This window comes from Equus asinus, chromosome 2 (genome assembly GCF_041296235.1).
Source record: "Equus asinus isolate D_3611 breed Donkey chromosome 2, EquAss-T2T_v2, whole genome shotgun sequence".
Taxonomy (NCBI): Eukaryota; Metazoa; Chordata; class Mammalia; order Perissodactyla; family Equidae; genus Equus; species Equus asinus.
In genome coordinates, this window is record NC_091791.1 from 153,177,367 (window position 1) to 153,194,443 (window position 17,077).

General features: G+C 39.8%; 1 protein-coding gene and 1 pseudogene across 5 annotated transcripts in view; both read left to right on the top strand.

Moving 5' to 3' along the window:
* Positions 1 to 17,077, top strand: part of TTBK2 (tau tubulin kinase 2) — a 137,522-nt gene that overhangs the window by 95,181 nt on the left and 25,264 nt on the right. For all 5 annotated transcript variants that reach the window (XM_070502898.1, XM_070502901.1, XM_070502906.1 and 2 more), the window contains one exon: positions 9,350 to 9,507. In XM_070502898.1, coding sequence (XP_070358999.1) covers positions 9,350 to 9,507 — 158 coding nt within the window. The remainder of the gene's footprint in view (positions 1 to 9,349; positions 9,508 to 17,077) is intronic.
* On the top strand, positions 12,545 to 14,218 carry LOC106841331 (elongation factor 1-alpha 1 pseudogene; annotated as a pseudogene).

Genomic DNA, 17,077 nt, shown 5'->3' on the forward strand with positions numbered 1-17,077 from the left:
AGAGGGAAGAGCTGTTTTGCTCTTTACCAGGAATCTTTTACGCATGTTTCAACTGGAATAAAGGCTGACACTTGCTTTTGGGAAATGTTATGATGTTTTTGGGAAATTACAGTCAAGTTTATCAGTACTTCACATTTATGTATAAGTCTGTTCCCAGCTGGGTTTTAAATCCTGGAGGTACAACTGTGTCTTATTTTTTTATCCCACACTATCCTGGTACTGTGCCTGGCACCTAAATTTTCAGCAAATGTTAGGAAAATTGAATTGAATTATCTAATATTCTCCTACTCAGGAAATGTAAGAAAAAATCAGCTCATATGTACATAAATACTATTTTCTATCAAACTAAAGGTGAAGGTATCAGGATTATGGCCAAGATTAAAGCAGCTATCTTATTATAAATATTGTTTTTATTATTAGATTCTGAAAGAGGATAGCAGCTCTGAGATAAAAATGTGCTGGACCATGAATCTTCTCAGGTGATAAAATTGCATAGATCTACACACACACACACAAGTACATGTAAAACTGCTGAAATTTAATGAGCTCTGTGGATTGTACTAATGTGATTTTCCTGGTTTTGGTATTGTGCTCTAGTTATTTAAGATATTACCATTGGGGCAAATTGGATGAATGGGACCTCGCTGTACTCTTTTTGCAATTTCCTATAAATCTTTAATTATTTCAAATTAAAAGTTAAAAAAAAAGTACTTGGCCAACATTTTCAGAAATGTAAATAGTGATAACAACATTCAATCCTGTTGGGGCCACCTTATAATTTAAATAAATCCTTTTAAAGCATTTTGAGAAGGGGAAATATTTCTGAGGGGTACCTAAGAAAATCTTACCAGCCTTGAATTCAGCCACAGGACTCCACCTATAGGTGACACTGTTACTAGTTAGTGGGAAACTAAGATAACAGCATCAAATTAGATAAAGAAGAGCCCTTGGTGCCTTTACACATTATTGTCACAAAAATGATACATAGCATTGTCACAGTAATACCTGGTATTATTATCCCTGTCTTACAGAGACGTAGTTTAGACATGTTACCTGGGAAAACTAGTGGTGCTAGAAGTGGTATCTGAACCCATTTCTGACTCCTTCGGAAAGGCCCAACCTCTCTCCAGTTTACCATCCTGCCTGCCTTGGAGAGGTGGCCACAAACACAGCAGGCACTGTAAGGTAAATCTGAACATGACTGGTTAATAAAAAGGCAGTGAAAGAACTAAAAAGGTATATGAAGAATTATCGGAAATTATTGTCAGTAATTAATAGGATCACATGATCCTGACATAAGAACAAATGTTCAGATTATGTTAAGCATTGTTTAGCAAGTTGAGAAGACTAATGAAACCCATAAATTTACACACAGTTGGTGAGCCTGAAACTAAAACATGTGTATCACTAGTTCATACACTGCCACAGCATACTGCTCACATCGGAGGATGTGATAAGAGGGAATCCAGAGCCAGCCAAGCTTCATTAATCTTGTTAATATACTTTCCAGGTTTAGTGATGGGGCTGTTTAAACCAAGATTGCGTCAGAATGCAGCAAGCAGGCTTGCCTCTTGCATTGGGAGACTTAGAGCCATTTTAGGATCCCCTGACTCTGATAACATCCGGGTTAAATTTTTCAGAGGCCATGGATGAGCTGCTTGTGAAGCAAACAAGTAAGAGGTTGAGCTAGAAAATAACAAGGGGAAGCTCCCATAAAACAGCAGGTCAGGGGAAGGTCTCTCCCTAAAGCTGCCATTTAAGCCAAGCCCTCAAAATGGGACTGTACTGGCCACGTGAAGAGACAAATAAGAGGAAGAATGTTATAAGCAAAAGGAAGAACATGTTCACAGGCTCTGATGTGAGAAAGAAATGGAAAGAAGACAAGTGGCCCGAACATAGTAAATGAGAGGAGAGAGTGGTTTGAGATAGGATTGGAAAGAAAGGCAGAGACCAGATGATGCAGGGCCTGGTAGGCTTTGTTAAGGAGTTTGGATTTTATTCAAAGTACAACAGGAAGCCTTGGAAGTCTAATAAACAGGAGCAGGGCAATCCAATTTGTGTTTTAAGAGGATTACTTTTGCTATTGTGTGCATCCAAATGAAGCAGAGGAAAATTAGAGACTACTTAGGAAGGTATTGAGATAGGCTAAGCTATGCCTTGGAAAGAAAGAAATGTAAAAACATCAGTGTCTTAACGCCACAAAGGTTTATTTTTTGATCATGTAACAGTGTAGTTAAGTTGGGTGGCTCTCCTAGGCAACTTTCAAGTGGTGACTTGAAGAGCTGAACTCTACCCATATTTTGACATTGCTGTCATTAATACATGGCCTTTGCAGTCATCAGGAAGGGGAAGAGCAAGTGCGGATGATTGCTTAGGGATTTTATGACCAGGCTCGCAAATGATCTAAACACTTTGGCATATACCCCTGTGGCCAGAACTCTTTCACATTGGCCCAATTCTAACTGCAAGGGAGGCTGAAAGATAGAGACTTCCTTGGGGGAAGGAGGCAGGAAACAAAGATCGTCTTGACTTGGATATAACCAGTGGAGATGGAGAGAAGTGGATGAAATCTTGCTCTACCCTCTTTTAATTATCTCCTTTCGTTCCCCATTGTACTTATGTGATTCAGCTATGTTGGACCCCTCAGTGCAGTCAAATGGAACCACCAACCCTTCTCCCAGTGTGCCCTGCCTGGAATGCCTGTGTTTCATAACACTGCTTGTCTTGTGAAATTGAAGCCCAACTCACATGGCAGCTTCTCCACAGTCTCCTCTGATTCCTTCTAGTCAGTAGTGATTTTTTCTAAGCTCGTGTAGCAGTACTTTGTTTTTGTCTCTTTACTAGATAAATTTCTTTAGAGCCAGGCCCTTGCACATTTATCCCACTTTGCTCAAGAAATTAGCACAATGATAGACATTTAAGAAAAATTTGCCAAATTGAATTGTCTGCTTAATCTAATTATTACTTCTGTTGATTGCAAACTCTAAAGACAAGAATGTGTTTTGTTTGCCTCTGCATTCCTTACCCCCAGGACAGTAGATGTTCAGTGTATGTCTGAAGCAATGAATGGGTATTTGATATAACGAGTCACAGAACGTCCATGTTTACTTGACTCACTTAAATTCAGCTGTACATGCAGGAGACGGAAAAATTTTAATGTGTCTGTGATTGTGCTGCCCTTTGAATCAGTTAGTCCCACCCTATGGTGAGGGTGATGGTGCAGTGCCCTTGTGAATCTGCTGTTCCCTCAGTCTTTCTCTCAGTCCAGTCAGCAGTCTAGTCATCCTGAATCAGGCTGCACTGAGTGTGATTCTCACGTCTAAAAGAAATCACCTTTTTGGTATAGTATAACCCCTACATGCAGCCAGCTTACTTCATTCACATTTGTTTGAGAAGTAGAAGTCTCTCCCATTGCTGGAGGAAAAACTAGCTATGTTGTACCTCGTGCAACTACTGTTCTATACTCTATGGTCATCTTAAGGGACTTTCAAGGATAATTTCAACCATATGCTGTTTTTGCCTTGTGTGCTAACTGGCCATACCTCTTCCATAGTGGAAATAGCACTGCACTTAAAAGACCTGTGTCCGTTGGTGCTTTGCTATGCACCATTTGTATGACCTTTCACAACCTGCTTTCCTGTCTGTGAAATGGTGAAAATACCTATGCCACAGTGGTGGTGTTAAGATTTTAATGAGAATTGTGAGACAGTTCTGTAAATTGTAAAGCATCATGTAAACCTAAGTGGTTGTTCATGTACCTCAGTGACACTGCATTTGCTTATCACTATCTCACTTCTCTTTCTTCATTCTTATATTCTACTCAACACTACTTCTTTGTTAATAGAACCTCTTTCTGTTTCCTTTATGCTGCTTTGTCCTGTTAAGGCAGAAAGGAAATGCTGCTTACCTTTCTCATTGACCTTGTTAGGAGGCATCAAGAAACTTAATACATTGCCGATTTACAGTGAGGGCTGACTGAGCACTGCTGGCTGAGCAGCCAGGCTGCCTCTCACTGCCTCTGGTCCCAGGGGCAGCTGACCAAGGAGCACTCCTGAGTTGCCCTGGTATCTTGATATCAATGGTGAAAACAGCCAAAACTCTGCAGCTTCTTCAACTTGTTCTCTTTATTTGATCTCTTTTTCTGGTTCTGTTCTCCAAAGGATGAGTGTGATGCATTGTTGTTTCCCTCTACCAGTGCTGCTAAAAAACCCCCAGAAAAGGAGAGAAACCTAGAACATGTGCATTTCTTTCCCTCTATTGCATCTACTTATCACTGGAATGAGGCAGTTTCTTTTGCAGTAAATAAATCTATCTTTGAATCAGCCAAGCCAGCATTGCCATTGTGCTCTGCTGGTTAAGTGCTTTATTGATCCATTAATTTACCATTTATTAACTTAGAATTGAGGAATCAGGATTCTCTGTGAGTTCTCAGTATCACATTCCAGATAATATTTGTTTTTGCAAAGACTGGACTTTGTCTACATTCTTTTTGAAAGGGCAGACTGGGATTGTATATAGAGGTAAATATGATAAGCTGTTGATTGCATTTGTGCTAAGAGGAGGGGTGCTTCCCTAAGGCATTATGTCCATATCAGATGACCGACTGCTATAGAGAATAAGGGTATTGAGGTGGTAGGAGCTAGCACTGAGCATTTTTGTGGACTATATATGCTTAAATATACAATCAGTTTATTTTAGATAATGCATTTTTGTTGGTTAGATTTTTTCTCATTATTAAAAGAAGTACATAGTCATAAAAGTTTAGAAATTATGGAAAAGTAGAAAATCCAAATTATTCAGAATCTTATTACCTAGACATAGCACCTTGATTACTTTTTTGTCTTGAATAATTTGCTTTAGAAAAATCATTTTATTGTATATCTCATTAGAATTAGGATTAATAAAATAAGTATTTTATTCATAAGTGCAAGGAGAAGGGAAATTCACACAAATAATCCACAACATTAGCCAAATAAAAAGTAATCTTGCATTGTTGCCTGTCCAGACTTTCCTCAGGTCCTCCCTCCTCTTTTCTTCCTCCTCTCCCCAAAGTCCCCTTCCACCAACCTCCTCCACTGCCCTTCTTCCATCCAAGGAAGATTCACCTTCCTGATGATCGTATGCTTCTAGCGTTTCTCACACTATTTCACCAGGTTCTCCTGTTGCAGCAAAGGATGAGTATGTTTCTCAAGAGGTCTGGGAACAGTCTTAAAATGTTAGCCACAAGTCCAAAATTTCTTGGCATTCTCCTGATTTCTCTTAAGGGTTCATGTGAATTTTAGTTTCAAACATTTTTGTGTTCCTTGTATTATAAAATGTCACATTAAATGTCTTACCTCTGAGTAAAATTCTTCAGGAAGCTGTGCCTCAGTTATCGGGTGACTTTAAACTCTCTGGCATATGACTGCATCCCTGGGGGGATGTTACCCTAATTGAGAAACCTGGACTCTTTAAATTAGTTTATATTTTCCAAGAACACATTATTAAATAAAAGAAGTAAAGCAGCCAGATATATACTAGATTTCCAGTGATTCTCAATGGAGACATGAGACATGCCTTCCTAGAGGGAAGTATCAGAATCATCTGGAAGGTTTTTTCAGATTTTGCTCTACCGCCTTTTCAGTTTGAGAATTACTACCACAGTGAGCTCCTCTTCTGATTAGAAAGTGTTTTATTCTTCAGTGTTATTTGGGGGGCCATACCCCATAAAAAAGGTTGAGAATCACAAGTTTTGTGTAAATATGATTTATATTATTGTTATCATTATAGTATATCATTTATGTAATTTATTACATTACTATATATTATATAATATAGTATTATATATCATTTATATAATTTATATTGTTATTATTGTTATATTGTGATTAATTTATATTATTCTCAAATCTATTTGAATAAGTAACTGAAGTGTGGAGTTTTCTGGTTTTATTATTTATTTTAGCCAAAAGTGATATAATGAATTCAGTTACCAAAAAAAAAAAAAAGTCCTTGACTTGTCCGGTTTTTACTATCCCAATCTGTTGAAGTTTAGGATTTAGAGCCACCCTGGTCCTGAAGTAGAAAATTATTTTGCTTCATCAGAAATGTTTGGTCTTTAAAGTATCTGCAGGGCTCTGCCTCGTCAGACCGTTTGTTCCCACTAGGGGGCCTTTAGTGCCTCCATGCCTTTAGCTTTTGTTCTTTTCTTTGTTTTGTGCCCTCCATCCTTCTGCCTCCTGCTGCTGGTCTCTAGTATCACCATCATAGTGATAAACTATTTCTTATTTGAGACCCAGGGGCATATGCTACATTTTCTAAGACATACAATACTGTGATAAATGTAAGACAATAGTCTTATGATAAAAGGACATCTGTCATAGAAACAGTTCGAGATCATCCCTATTGCAGCCCACTACAGGCAGAGCGTTTTGCCATAGCGGGCTCCGTGCTCACACAGCGGGGGCAGGTGCTGCCTCATGGACAGTCTCCACCTTTCAGCAAGCATGCATCTCACTCTGTGAGAACCTATGAGAAGCTCGATTTCCAGAGTCAGGACTTCAGTTCCCATATGCTGGGTCTCGATCCATCTTCCTTTCCTTGTTTGTGTTTTCTACAGCCTTCTACCTTTGACAATTTGGAGAAGTCTAAGCTGTAGCATAAGTGACTTGCGTCAACAAACATGACCAAAATAAAAATTCCCAGCTTTTATATCTATGCCTTTTCCATTTCCTTTTCTCCTTTTAGTTTCCTTTTGTACATTTATTATTTTTTCTTTGGGACTTAAATGAAAGGTAGGGTCATTTGAATCTTTCAGTAAATATTATTGCAAATAAACACTTATTCTTGAAATGTTTTTAGAGTAACTATTTAATAGTTCTGCATCCCTAATTCCAACAAGGTTTTTTTTTCCCCCACACCCACCAAGCAATTCTCTCACACTAGTTAAGTGTCTTATAATTCAACTCAATTCTGACACTATCTACCTAGACATAGATAGCCTCAGATTCCACTGGTTAAGGACTCAGTCCCACAAGACTGCCCTCCACTTCAGATGTCAGTCGCAAGTCCTTGTTGTCGCCTGTACTTCCGATTGACTAGCTGTAACTCAGAAATTCCCACAACTCCCTTCTTGGGTTTGCTTACTTTGCTAGAGTGGTTCACAAGACTTAAGAAGCCATTTTTCCCACCGTATTACCAGTTTATTAGAAGGATATAACTCAGAAACAGCCAGATGGAAGTAATGTGTGGGACAGGGTATGGGGAAAGGGGGCAGAGCTTCCATACCTCTCCGAGGGCATCACTCTCTCAGCACTTCCACATGTTCACCAACCCAGAAGCTCTCCTAAGTCATCATTTTGGGTATTTATGGAGGCTTCACTACATAGGTATGGTTGATTAAATCATTGACCTTGGTAATTGGTTCAGCGTTAGCCCCTCTCCCCTCTCCTGGACACCAGGGAGGTAGGACTGAAAGTTCCAACCCTCTAATCACATGGTTGGTTCCTCTGTTGACCAGCCTCCATCCTTAGATGCTTTCCAAAAGTCACCTCATTAACATAAAGCCAGTTATGATGGAAAGGGGCTTGTTATGCATAACAAGACACCCATTCCAACTTTATAGTTCTGAAGTGATTTCAGGAACTGAGGATTATAACAAAAGATGCTCCCATTGCTCTTATTTCTCAGGAAATTCCAAGAGTTTTGGATCCTATGAGCCAGGAAACAAAGAAAATATATTTGAATATATTCTCAGATATATATGAGAAATATATTTGGATCATCTGAATGACTAAATATATTATTTGTTATAAATCACAGTACCGCACTCTTATATAGAAGGCACTGTGTTAGGTACAGTGATGAGCAAGATCAGACATATACCGGCCTCTTGGAGCTTACAGTCTGGGTGAAAGAGAGAGAAATCAATTAAATAATGAGAAATAACTATGAATTTATAATTGATGGCATTTGACCATCTCCTCATTGAGATGGTTTCTTCACTTGGCGTCTAGAACACCACCCTCTTGGTTTTCCTACCTCTCTTGCCATTCCTTGGTTTCATTTGTGATTCTTTCTCTTCTTTCCATCTAAATGTTGGCGTGCCCTAGACCTTAAGCCCTTGGACCCCTTTGCTACCTACTCTCCTTAGATAATATCGTCCAGTCCTATGGCTTTAAATAATTCCTGTTAATATCTATGCTGATGACTCTCAATTTTGTATCTGTATTCCCTGTTCCCCCTTTGAACTCCATAAAACTTTCAATATCCCAATCCCCAAACTCACTGCTTTCCATCTTAGTAAGTGGCACTGCCATTTACCCAGTGACTCAGGACAGAAATCTCAATAATTCTGTATTTTTTCTTTACTCTCATGGCTTTCATCTAATCCATCAGCAAGTTCTGTTGGCTCCACACGTTATGTCCAAATCCTACCACTGCTTATCACCTCCACTGTTAGCATGCTGGTTCAAGCAACAGTAGCCTTCTAACTGGTCATCTGTTCCTGGCACCCTCATCCCCATTGCTGTTTATGGCATCTACTCTCCACTTCATGGCCAGAGTAATCTTTTTAAAGCCTAAAACAGACCTTCGCAGAATCCTCCAATGGGATAGGAAATGTACGAAACAAATCTCTAATGATAGGGTACTAAGAGAGTAAGAAAAATGGTGAGGAGAGAATGAAGCCATAATCGTAAAGCTGAAAATGGTGCATACTGTCAGAAACAGTAAAAAGGAAGGTGTTTGCAAGGAAGGTCTTTCTTGAGATCACGTCAGACTTCTGGAATTTAAAGACAAAAAAAAGAAATTATAATATAAATCAAATAATGGGGCAGGTTTCTTTTTGATAACTTGTGTGTGTACACACACATACACGTAATTTAAGAACTTTTCAAATCCACAAAAAAACTGGAAGAAAGTACAATGAACTTCTATATACCCCTTCCTTAGATATACTAATTGTTAACATTGTTCACTTATTTAAGTTGAAGTATATAAAAATGCCACTTTTTGACCAAAAAAAATCACATAGATGGTTGAAAGGGAATATACAGATACACATGCAACACATTTCATTTTGCCAAACCATCTGAAAGTAGGTTTTAGATATAATGCTTCATTGTGTATCTTTCAAGAACAAAGACATTCTCCTACATAAGTACAAACCAGTACCTCAACTGAAAAAATCAATATTAATTCAATATCATCACCCACATATAGTCCTTATTCAAATTCCACTGTTGTACCATCAAGTTTTTTAAAAAATCGTACTGCAAAACTAAATTATAAGTCTGAGGTGCTTTCTCTTAGAGAATAAAGTGACTGTGTTCACTGTTGGCTTACTCTAGTTTTTTTCTTTGTGGTTTAGCTTCTTACATCCGTGTTTGACAACAGCATCAAGACCTTTGGAGTAATTGAGAGTGACCCTTTTGACTGGGAGAAGACTGGAGCTGATGGCTCCCTGACCACCACCACTACTTCTGCCACGCCTCAGCTGCACACCCGCTTGACCCCCGCGGCAATTGGGTATGTCCGAAACAGACCATTCAGAAGCGTCTTAGCAGAAGTGTCTTTTATTTCATCCAGATTCCCTCATAATGACCAAACGCTAGGAAACGGGAAAGGCTATGGATTTTCTTGGTATAAAATTGCTCTTACATATGCTTCTGTTTGGATTAACTTTTCTTAGCAAGTACTCATAGATCATTCTGTGAAATGGGAGCTTAGAGCTTGTGTGACTTGTTGGTGTCAGATTTATAGTAGGTTTTCCTCAAAATGAGAAGGGGCATTTGTTGCATTTGCTTCTAAAGAATATATGGGACGCTGGAAAGAATACGCCACAATTATATCCAACTATACTTTGCTTCAGTTTAGTGGGAACAAAACATGTAGCTTGTTCCTGTTAAGAAAGTGCTTTAATTTTCAGAGTGAATTAGCAACAGGTTATGGTGTATTTCCATCTCCTTGGTTTTTTGTTTTTAATGTTTTCTCCTCTATATACATTAAGTACAATGGCTTTGTTTGCTATTTTTTATTTTGGGCAGTGTTGTCTTTTTTTTTTTTTTGACCTATTTTTTACCTGCTCTGGTTGCTTTGAACTGTTTAGTTAAGAAATAAAAAAGGAAATAGGGAAAAAGACTCATACCATGTGAGCTAATTGGGACATTTTATCACTGATTCATTGCTTTGATTTTATATTGAACGATGGGATGACTAGAACTTACTGAATCAGAAGAGCTGACATGGCCTCATATAACTGGAGATGAGCTCCCTGATTAGCTAGTCTGAGAGCTCTTAAAATGGAGGACCCTGACCAACTACGTCAGAATTACCGCAGTTTGTTTAAAATATCCATCCGCAGCACTCACCCCACACCTACTGAAGTGGAATGTCTAGGGGTGCAGCATGGAAGTCCACCCCCATTTTACAAGTGAGGAAATAATCCTAACATCAAGTGAATCATCCAACTTTAGAAAATATTAGTGACAGAGCTGGAGCCTGTCTAGAAATTTTGATTCTTGTGTTAATGCTTTTGCCCTCCTCCTCCTTATTGTTGTTAGAAGTAGAGATGTCTCAAACTTGGAAAACTCCAAACTTGAAAGGATTTCAGGATAGCTGAAGTCAATGAAGACAGTTTAAGTTCCCATTTCCCAATGTTTCCTCCTAAAATAGGACAGAATAACAAGAAAGGAAAAATAAAACTACACAAAAACCATGTCCTTAGCATAATTTGAAGACAAAGGGTGCCTAAACTTCAAAAGTAAGTAAAAAGAGAAAAAAACAAAACAAAATACGAAGTCTTTGTGCATTATCTCTTAGGCTCCTGCCTCACCCAATCCTGCCACAAGGCTTTATAAATGTAGGTCAATAAAAGACTGTGGGGAAGAGGAGAATTAGCTGTGGGACTTACGGTTGCTCTAAAACCAACATCAGAGAGACTAAACCCTTCCTGAGAATGAAAGAACTAAAAAAATATCCAGGTAGATGAGATCATGAACTACAGGGAGGTGAAAATATGCATGATTCAAAACATACAACTTCTGGAGAAGAAACAAAGAAGGGAGAAATGCCCTTTGTCAGTTGAGTGGTGAAGGAAAAAACGTGTCTCTCTGGGTCTGTTTGAGAAAGAAACTGCATAGCAATTTGAACGGAGAAAGATGATACAAAGAATTGTTACCTGTAACACAAAATTGGAGTAAGGTGGGATTGACTAGTAAAAAGTAGAAAGAACTATAAAGTTACAGGAATAGCAAATAAAGAGGGCAGCTCCTACTCCTAAGGCTGAGATTAAACATCCAAGGAATAGCTTCCTTAGCCCCCACCCCAGGGCTGAGGTCCTGACCTTCTTGGAGAGGGTATGTCCATCACTCACTGGATGGCAGGGAAGTCACTCTTCCCTGTACAGAGGCTACACTGGTAGAATTTGCTGAAAATCTGCTCTCTGGAACTTGATGGGAATCTGCCCTCTGGGGTGCCAGAGAAAGCTGTTTACTGGTGGTGTCTCCAGAGACACTGTGCTACAGAACTCCTAGGTCGTAGGGATTGCTCAGGGAAGCTGTTGGTTGCTGCTGTCTCCATGCTGCGATGCTGCAGGAGCCTTGTGCTGGGGAAAGCTACACATGCTGGAGAAGCTTGCCAAGCTGCATGCTGGGACCCGAGGCAATGTCTCTCCAGTGCCCTCTGCTGACAGCTCCAGTGCCAACTGGCAAAGGAAAAATATTTAGAGGGCTCAGATCCAGTTTCACAGAATAGACAAAAAGGATGAATGTGAAGCTGAAAGGCAATAAATCAATAATTGCAGAGGGGCAAAAGGAGAAATAAAACTTAGCTACAAGAAAAGAGAACTGTAAAATCAGAGAACACACAGTATCTCTCCTGACCACAAAAACAAATAAAAATCCCCCAAAGTGTTTGGACTTTGCTATGCTGACAGGAGAGGGCACCAATTAAATTATAAATCTTGTAAAACACTCCAATGCCACAAAAATGAACAATAAAAAGATTTTAAAGGTCCATAAAGTGTTGTTGCAAAAAGTCAGAAAAGAGAAGTCTAATACATATTAACTAAGGAAATTTCCTCTCAGAAAAACAACAATGGGGAAGAAGAAAACTGTAAGTCAGAACTCTCAAGTGGACTTAAATATAGTCATACATTGGAAGATATGGATAATTTCTGAATCAGAAATTTAAAAGCTAAGAACAGAAATAGTCCCCGAAAGAGGCAGGGAGAGGGAGAGGAAAAGGAAAAGAAAAAGAGAGGAAGAAATGAAATGAGAGTTGGTTAAATTCAGGAAAGAAATGGAAGAAAAAGAGAGGAAGAAATGAAATGAGAGTTGATTAAATTCAGGAAAGAAATGGAAGAAAAAGATATCTCAGAATTGAATAAATTACAAAATACACAAAAGAGAATAGACTCAAATGAAAATTTAATAAAGGGCATTGAATAAAATCAGGAACAAAAAAAGTCCGAAGAGAATGAAAATAAATCATTTCAAAGGGCCAGAGAGAAAGTAGTGCAAATGAAAGGCAGAGAAGGAATAGCATTCATATTGTTAGAGTCCCTAAAGAAGAAAAACAAAACAATACCAGTTAAAACTGAGAAACTCAATAGGAAAAGGTTAAATAAGAAACTGGGGCTTTTTTGCATGGGTTTGCTGCCAGAACACAGGTGTCGGGAAAACCACCGCTAAGTCTAAGCCAAAATGGGGAAGGAAAAGACTCATGTCAACATGGTCGTCATTGGACACGTCGATTCGGGCAAGTCCACCACAACTGGCCACCTGATCTACACGTGCGGTGGGATCGACAAAAGAACCATCGAGAAATTTGAAAAGGAGGCTGCTGAGATGGGAAAGGGCTCCTTCAAGTATGCCTGGGTCTTGGATAAACTGAAAGCTGAACGTGAGCATGGTATCATCACTGATATCTCCCTGTGGAAATTCGAGACAAGTATTATGTGAGCATCATTGACGCCCTCAGACACAGAGACTTCATCAAAAACATGATTACAGGCATGTCTCAGGCTGACCGTGCTGTCCTAATTGTTGCTGCTGGTGTTGGTAAATTTGAAGCAGGTATCTCCAAGAATGGGCAGATCCATGAGCATGCCCTTCTGGCTTACACACTGGGTGTGAAACAACTAATTGTTGGTGTTAACAGAATGGATTCCACTGAGCCACCCTACAGCCAGAAGAGATATGAGGAAATCGTTAAGGAAGTCAACACCTACATTAAGAAAATTGGCTACAACCCTGACACAGTTGCATTTGTGCCAATTTCTGGTTGGAGTGGTGACAACATGCTGGAGCCAAATGCTGATATGTCTTGGTTCAAGGGATGGATAGTCACCCGTAAAGATGGCAATGCCAGTGGAACCACGCTGCTTGAAGCTCTGGATTGCATCCTGCCACCAACTCGTCCAAATGATAAGCCCTTGTGTCTGCCTCTCCAGGACGTCTACAAAGTTGGTGGTATCAGTACTGTCCCTGTGGGCCAAGTGGAGACTGGTGTTTTGAAATCTGGCATAGTGGTCACCTTTGCTCCAGTCAGTGTTACAACTAAAGTCAAGTCTGTTGAAATGCACCATGAAGCTTTGAGTTAAGCTCTTCCTGGGGACAGCGTGGGCTTCAATGTCAAGAACGTGTCCGTCAAAGATGTTTGCCGTCGCAGTGTGGCTGATGACAGCAAAAATGATCTGCCAATGGAAGCAGCTGGATTCACAGCTCAGGTGATTATCCTGAACCATCCAGGCCAAATCAGTGCTGGATATGCACCTGTGCTGGATTGTCGCAAGGCTCCACTGCTTGCAAGTTTGCTGAGCTGAAGGAGAAGATTGATCATCGTTCTGGAAAGAAGCTGGAAGATGGCCCCAAATTCTTGAAGTCTGGTGATGCTGCCATCGTTGATATGGTTCCTGGCAAGCCCATGTGTGTTGAGAGCTTCTCTGACTATCCTCCTCTGGGCCATTTTGCTGTTCGTGACATGAGACAGACAGTTGCTGTGGATGCTATCAAAGCAGTGGACAAGAAGGCAGCTGGAGTTGGCAGGGTCACCAAGTCTGCCCAGAAGGCTCAGAAGGCTAAATGAATAGCATCCCCAATACCTGCCACCCCAGTCTTAATCAGCAGTGGAACAGTCTCAGAAATATTTGTCTCAATTGGCCGTTTAAGTTTAATAGTAAAAGACTGGTTAATGATAACGATGCATCGTAAAACCTTCAGAAGGAAAGGAGAATCTTTTATGGGCCACTTGGTTTTTTGTGTGGCAGTTTTAAGTTATTAGTTTTTAAAATCAGTACTTTTTAATGGAAACAGCTTGACCAAAAATCTGTCACAGAATTTTGAGACCCATTAAAACAAACTTTAATGAGAAAAAAAAAAAAGCAACTGGGGACTAAGAGCATTTTAAAAAATTTATATCCAGGGGCTGGCCCCGTGGCATGGTAGTTGAGTTAGGTGTGCTCCACTTTGGTGGCCCAAGTTCGGGTCCTGGGCAAGGACCTACACCACTCGTCAGCCATGCTGTGGTAGGCAATCCACATAGAAAATGGAGGAAGATTAGCAGAGATGTTAGCTCAAGGCTAATCTTCCTCAGCAAAAACAAAAAGGTCTGTATCTGAAGGTGACCATTAGAACAAAAAGGCAACCTTCTAAAATACCAAAAAAAAAAAAATTTGTGTCCGAAGCTGACCATTAGAACAAAAAGGCAAACCTAAAATGACAAAAAAAAAGCTGATAAAGTGCAAAGACTACCCATCTTATAGAGAAAGAAATATGGCAAGTATAACAAAATACACCTAGTTATAAAGTACTGTGACAGAGTTGAGACCAAATGTGTTAGTTATAGCAATAAATATGCATGGGCTTAACTCATCTATTAAAAGGAAAATATTTAGGGGCTGGCTTGGTGGCATCGTGGTTAAGTTTGCGCACTCTGCTTTAGCAGCCCAGCGTTTGCAGTTTTGGATTCCGGGTGCAGACCTCGCACCACTCATCAAGCCACACTGTGGTGGCATCCCATATAAAATAGATGAAGATTGACACAGATGTTTGCTCAGCGACAATCTTCCTCAAGCAAAAAGAAGAACATCGTTGGCAACAGATGTTAGCTCAGGGCCAATCTTCCTCACAAGAAAAGAAAAAGAAAAAGATTTACAGTATATATACGTATGTATATACAAGAGACACACCTAAAAAAAAAGTATTTCAGAAGTGGATGGACAAAGATACACCAGAAAAATAGAAACAGTAAGAAGAGACTAATCATCCTAATATCAGACAATGAGGAATTCACGCTAAAAAAGCATTAAAAGTTACAAGATGGGGAGCTGGCCTCGTGGCACAGCAGTTAAGTTCTCACGTTCTGCTTCAGCAGCCCGGGGTTTGCCGGTTTGGATCCTGGGTGCAGACATGGCACCACTGGGCAAGCCATGCTGTGGTAGGCGTCCCACATATAAAGTAGAGGAAGATGGGCACGGATGTGAGCTCAGGGCCAGTCTTCCTCAGCAAAAAGAGGAGGATTGGTGGCAGATGTTAGCTCAGGGCTAATCTTCCTCAAAAAAAAATTTACAAGATGGAAGGGTACTTTTTTATACTGAGTGCCACAATTCGTAAGTGGGGCATAGCATTTATGAATATTTAGTCACCAGAATCACAACAATCACACTTTAAGGAAGCAACAACTACAGGAGATTCAAGGAGGCATAGATAGAAACACTAGTAATTAGAGATTTTAATATACACCTCAGTTCAAGACAGATCAAGTGAACAAAGAATAAGAAACAGAAGACAACATGATCAATAAGGTAGATCTTACGTATTTTTCAAACTCTTCACCCTGATAGTAGAGATTGTACCTCCTACTCAAGTGCCCCTGGAACATTCACAAAAACTGATCGGCTGTTAGGTCACCAAGCAAACATATAAGTGCAGTCCTGCACCACGTAACGTTTCAGTCAGTGAAGGACCACATATACGACGGTGGTCCCAAAGGTTAGTACCACACAGCCTAGTTGTGTAGAAGGCTGTACCATCCAGGCTTGTGTAAGTATACCCTGTGTCATTCACACAACGACGGAATTGCCAAACGACACATTTCTCGGAATGTATCCCCCTTGTTAAGCAATGTGTGACAGTAGTTCCGTAAAGCAGAAATATTACACTATCTGATCACACTGTAGTAGAACTAGAAATTACTAAAAAAAACCCAAAAATATCGAAGGCCCTTTCACTTGGAAACTTAAAAACCTCCTATTAGACTGTTGAGTGAAAAGGAAAATGCAAACTGAAGTTATAGGAAAAATAATGATAGTTAACACACGACACATCAGGATCTGTGGAATACGTTTAAAGCCAAGATCAGAGGAAAATTGATGGCATTAAACAAGGAGGTACATCATGTCAATATGTCTTATTACTGATGATGTTAATGTTGGTAATCTGGGGAAGGTGGCGTTAGCTAGGTTTCTCCACTGTAGAGTTACCATTTTTCCCTTTGTAGGTAATAATTATCTTGTAGGAAGCTACTTTGAGACTATTGAAATAAACTTGTTTTTCATCATATTTTTGCCCACAAATTTTAGCATCCATCAGTGAATCTTACCTCCAAAGTATTAGGCCCACAAGCCTACATTTACTGTCTGGCCCTTTAAGAAAAAGTTACTGACCTTTGAATTATCTGTGTTTGCAAATGATACAGTCGAATATTTGGAAAGCCCTAGAGAGTCAGTGTTAAAGAGAAAAAATGATAATGTATGTCCTACAACTCTGACTTTCTCATGGAGGGAGAAAGCTGGTTAAGGAGAAGGTAAGAGGATGATAGATCAGGAGTCAGCACACCTAATCTGTCAAAGACCAGACAAATGTTTGTGGTCTGTGCTGCCTCTGTCACCACTGCTGCTGCCATTGTAGTGCTAAAGCAGCCATGACGATATGTAAATGAATGAGCATGGCTGTGTGCCCTAACACTTTATTTACAAAAGGAGGTGAGCAGGTCAGATTTGGCTCAGAGGCTCTAGTGTGCTGACCCCTGCCTTAGATTATGGGGAAGGGAATATGAAAAGGATGTCCATTCTTAGTACTTTTCTTGACATCTCTCC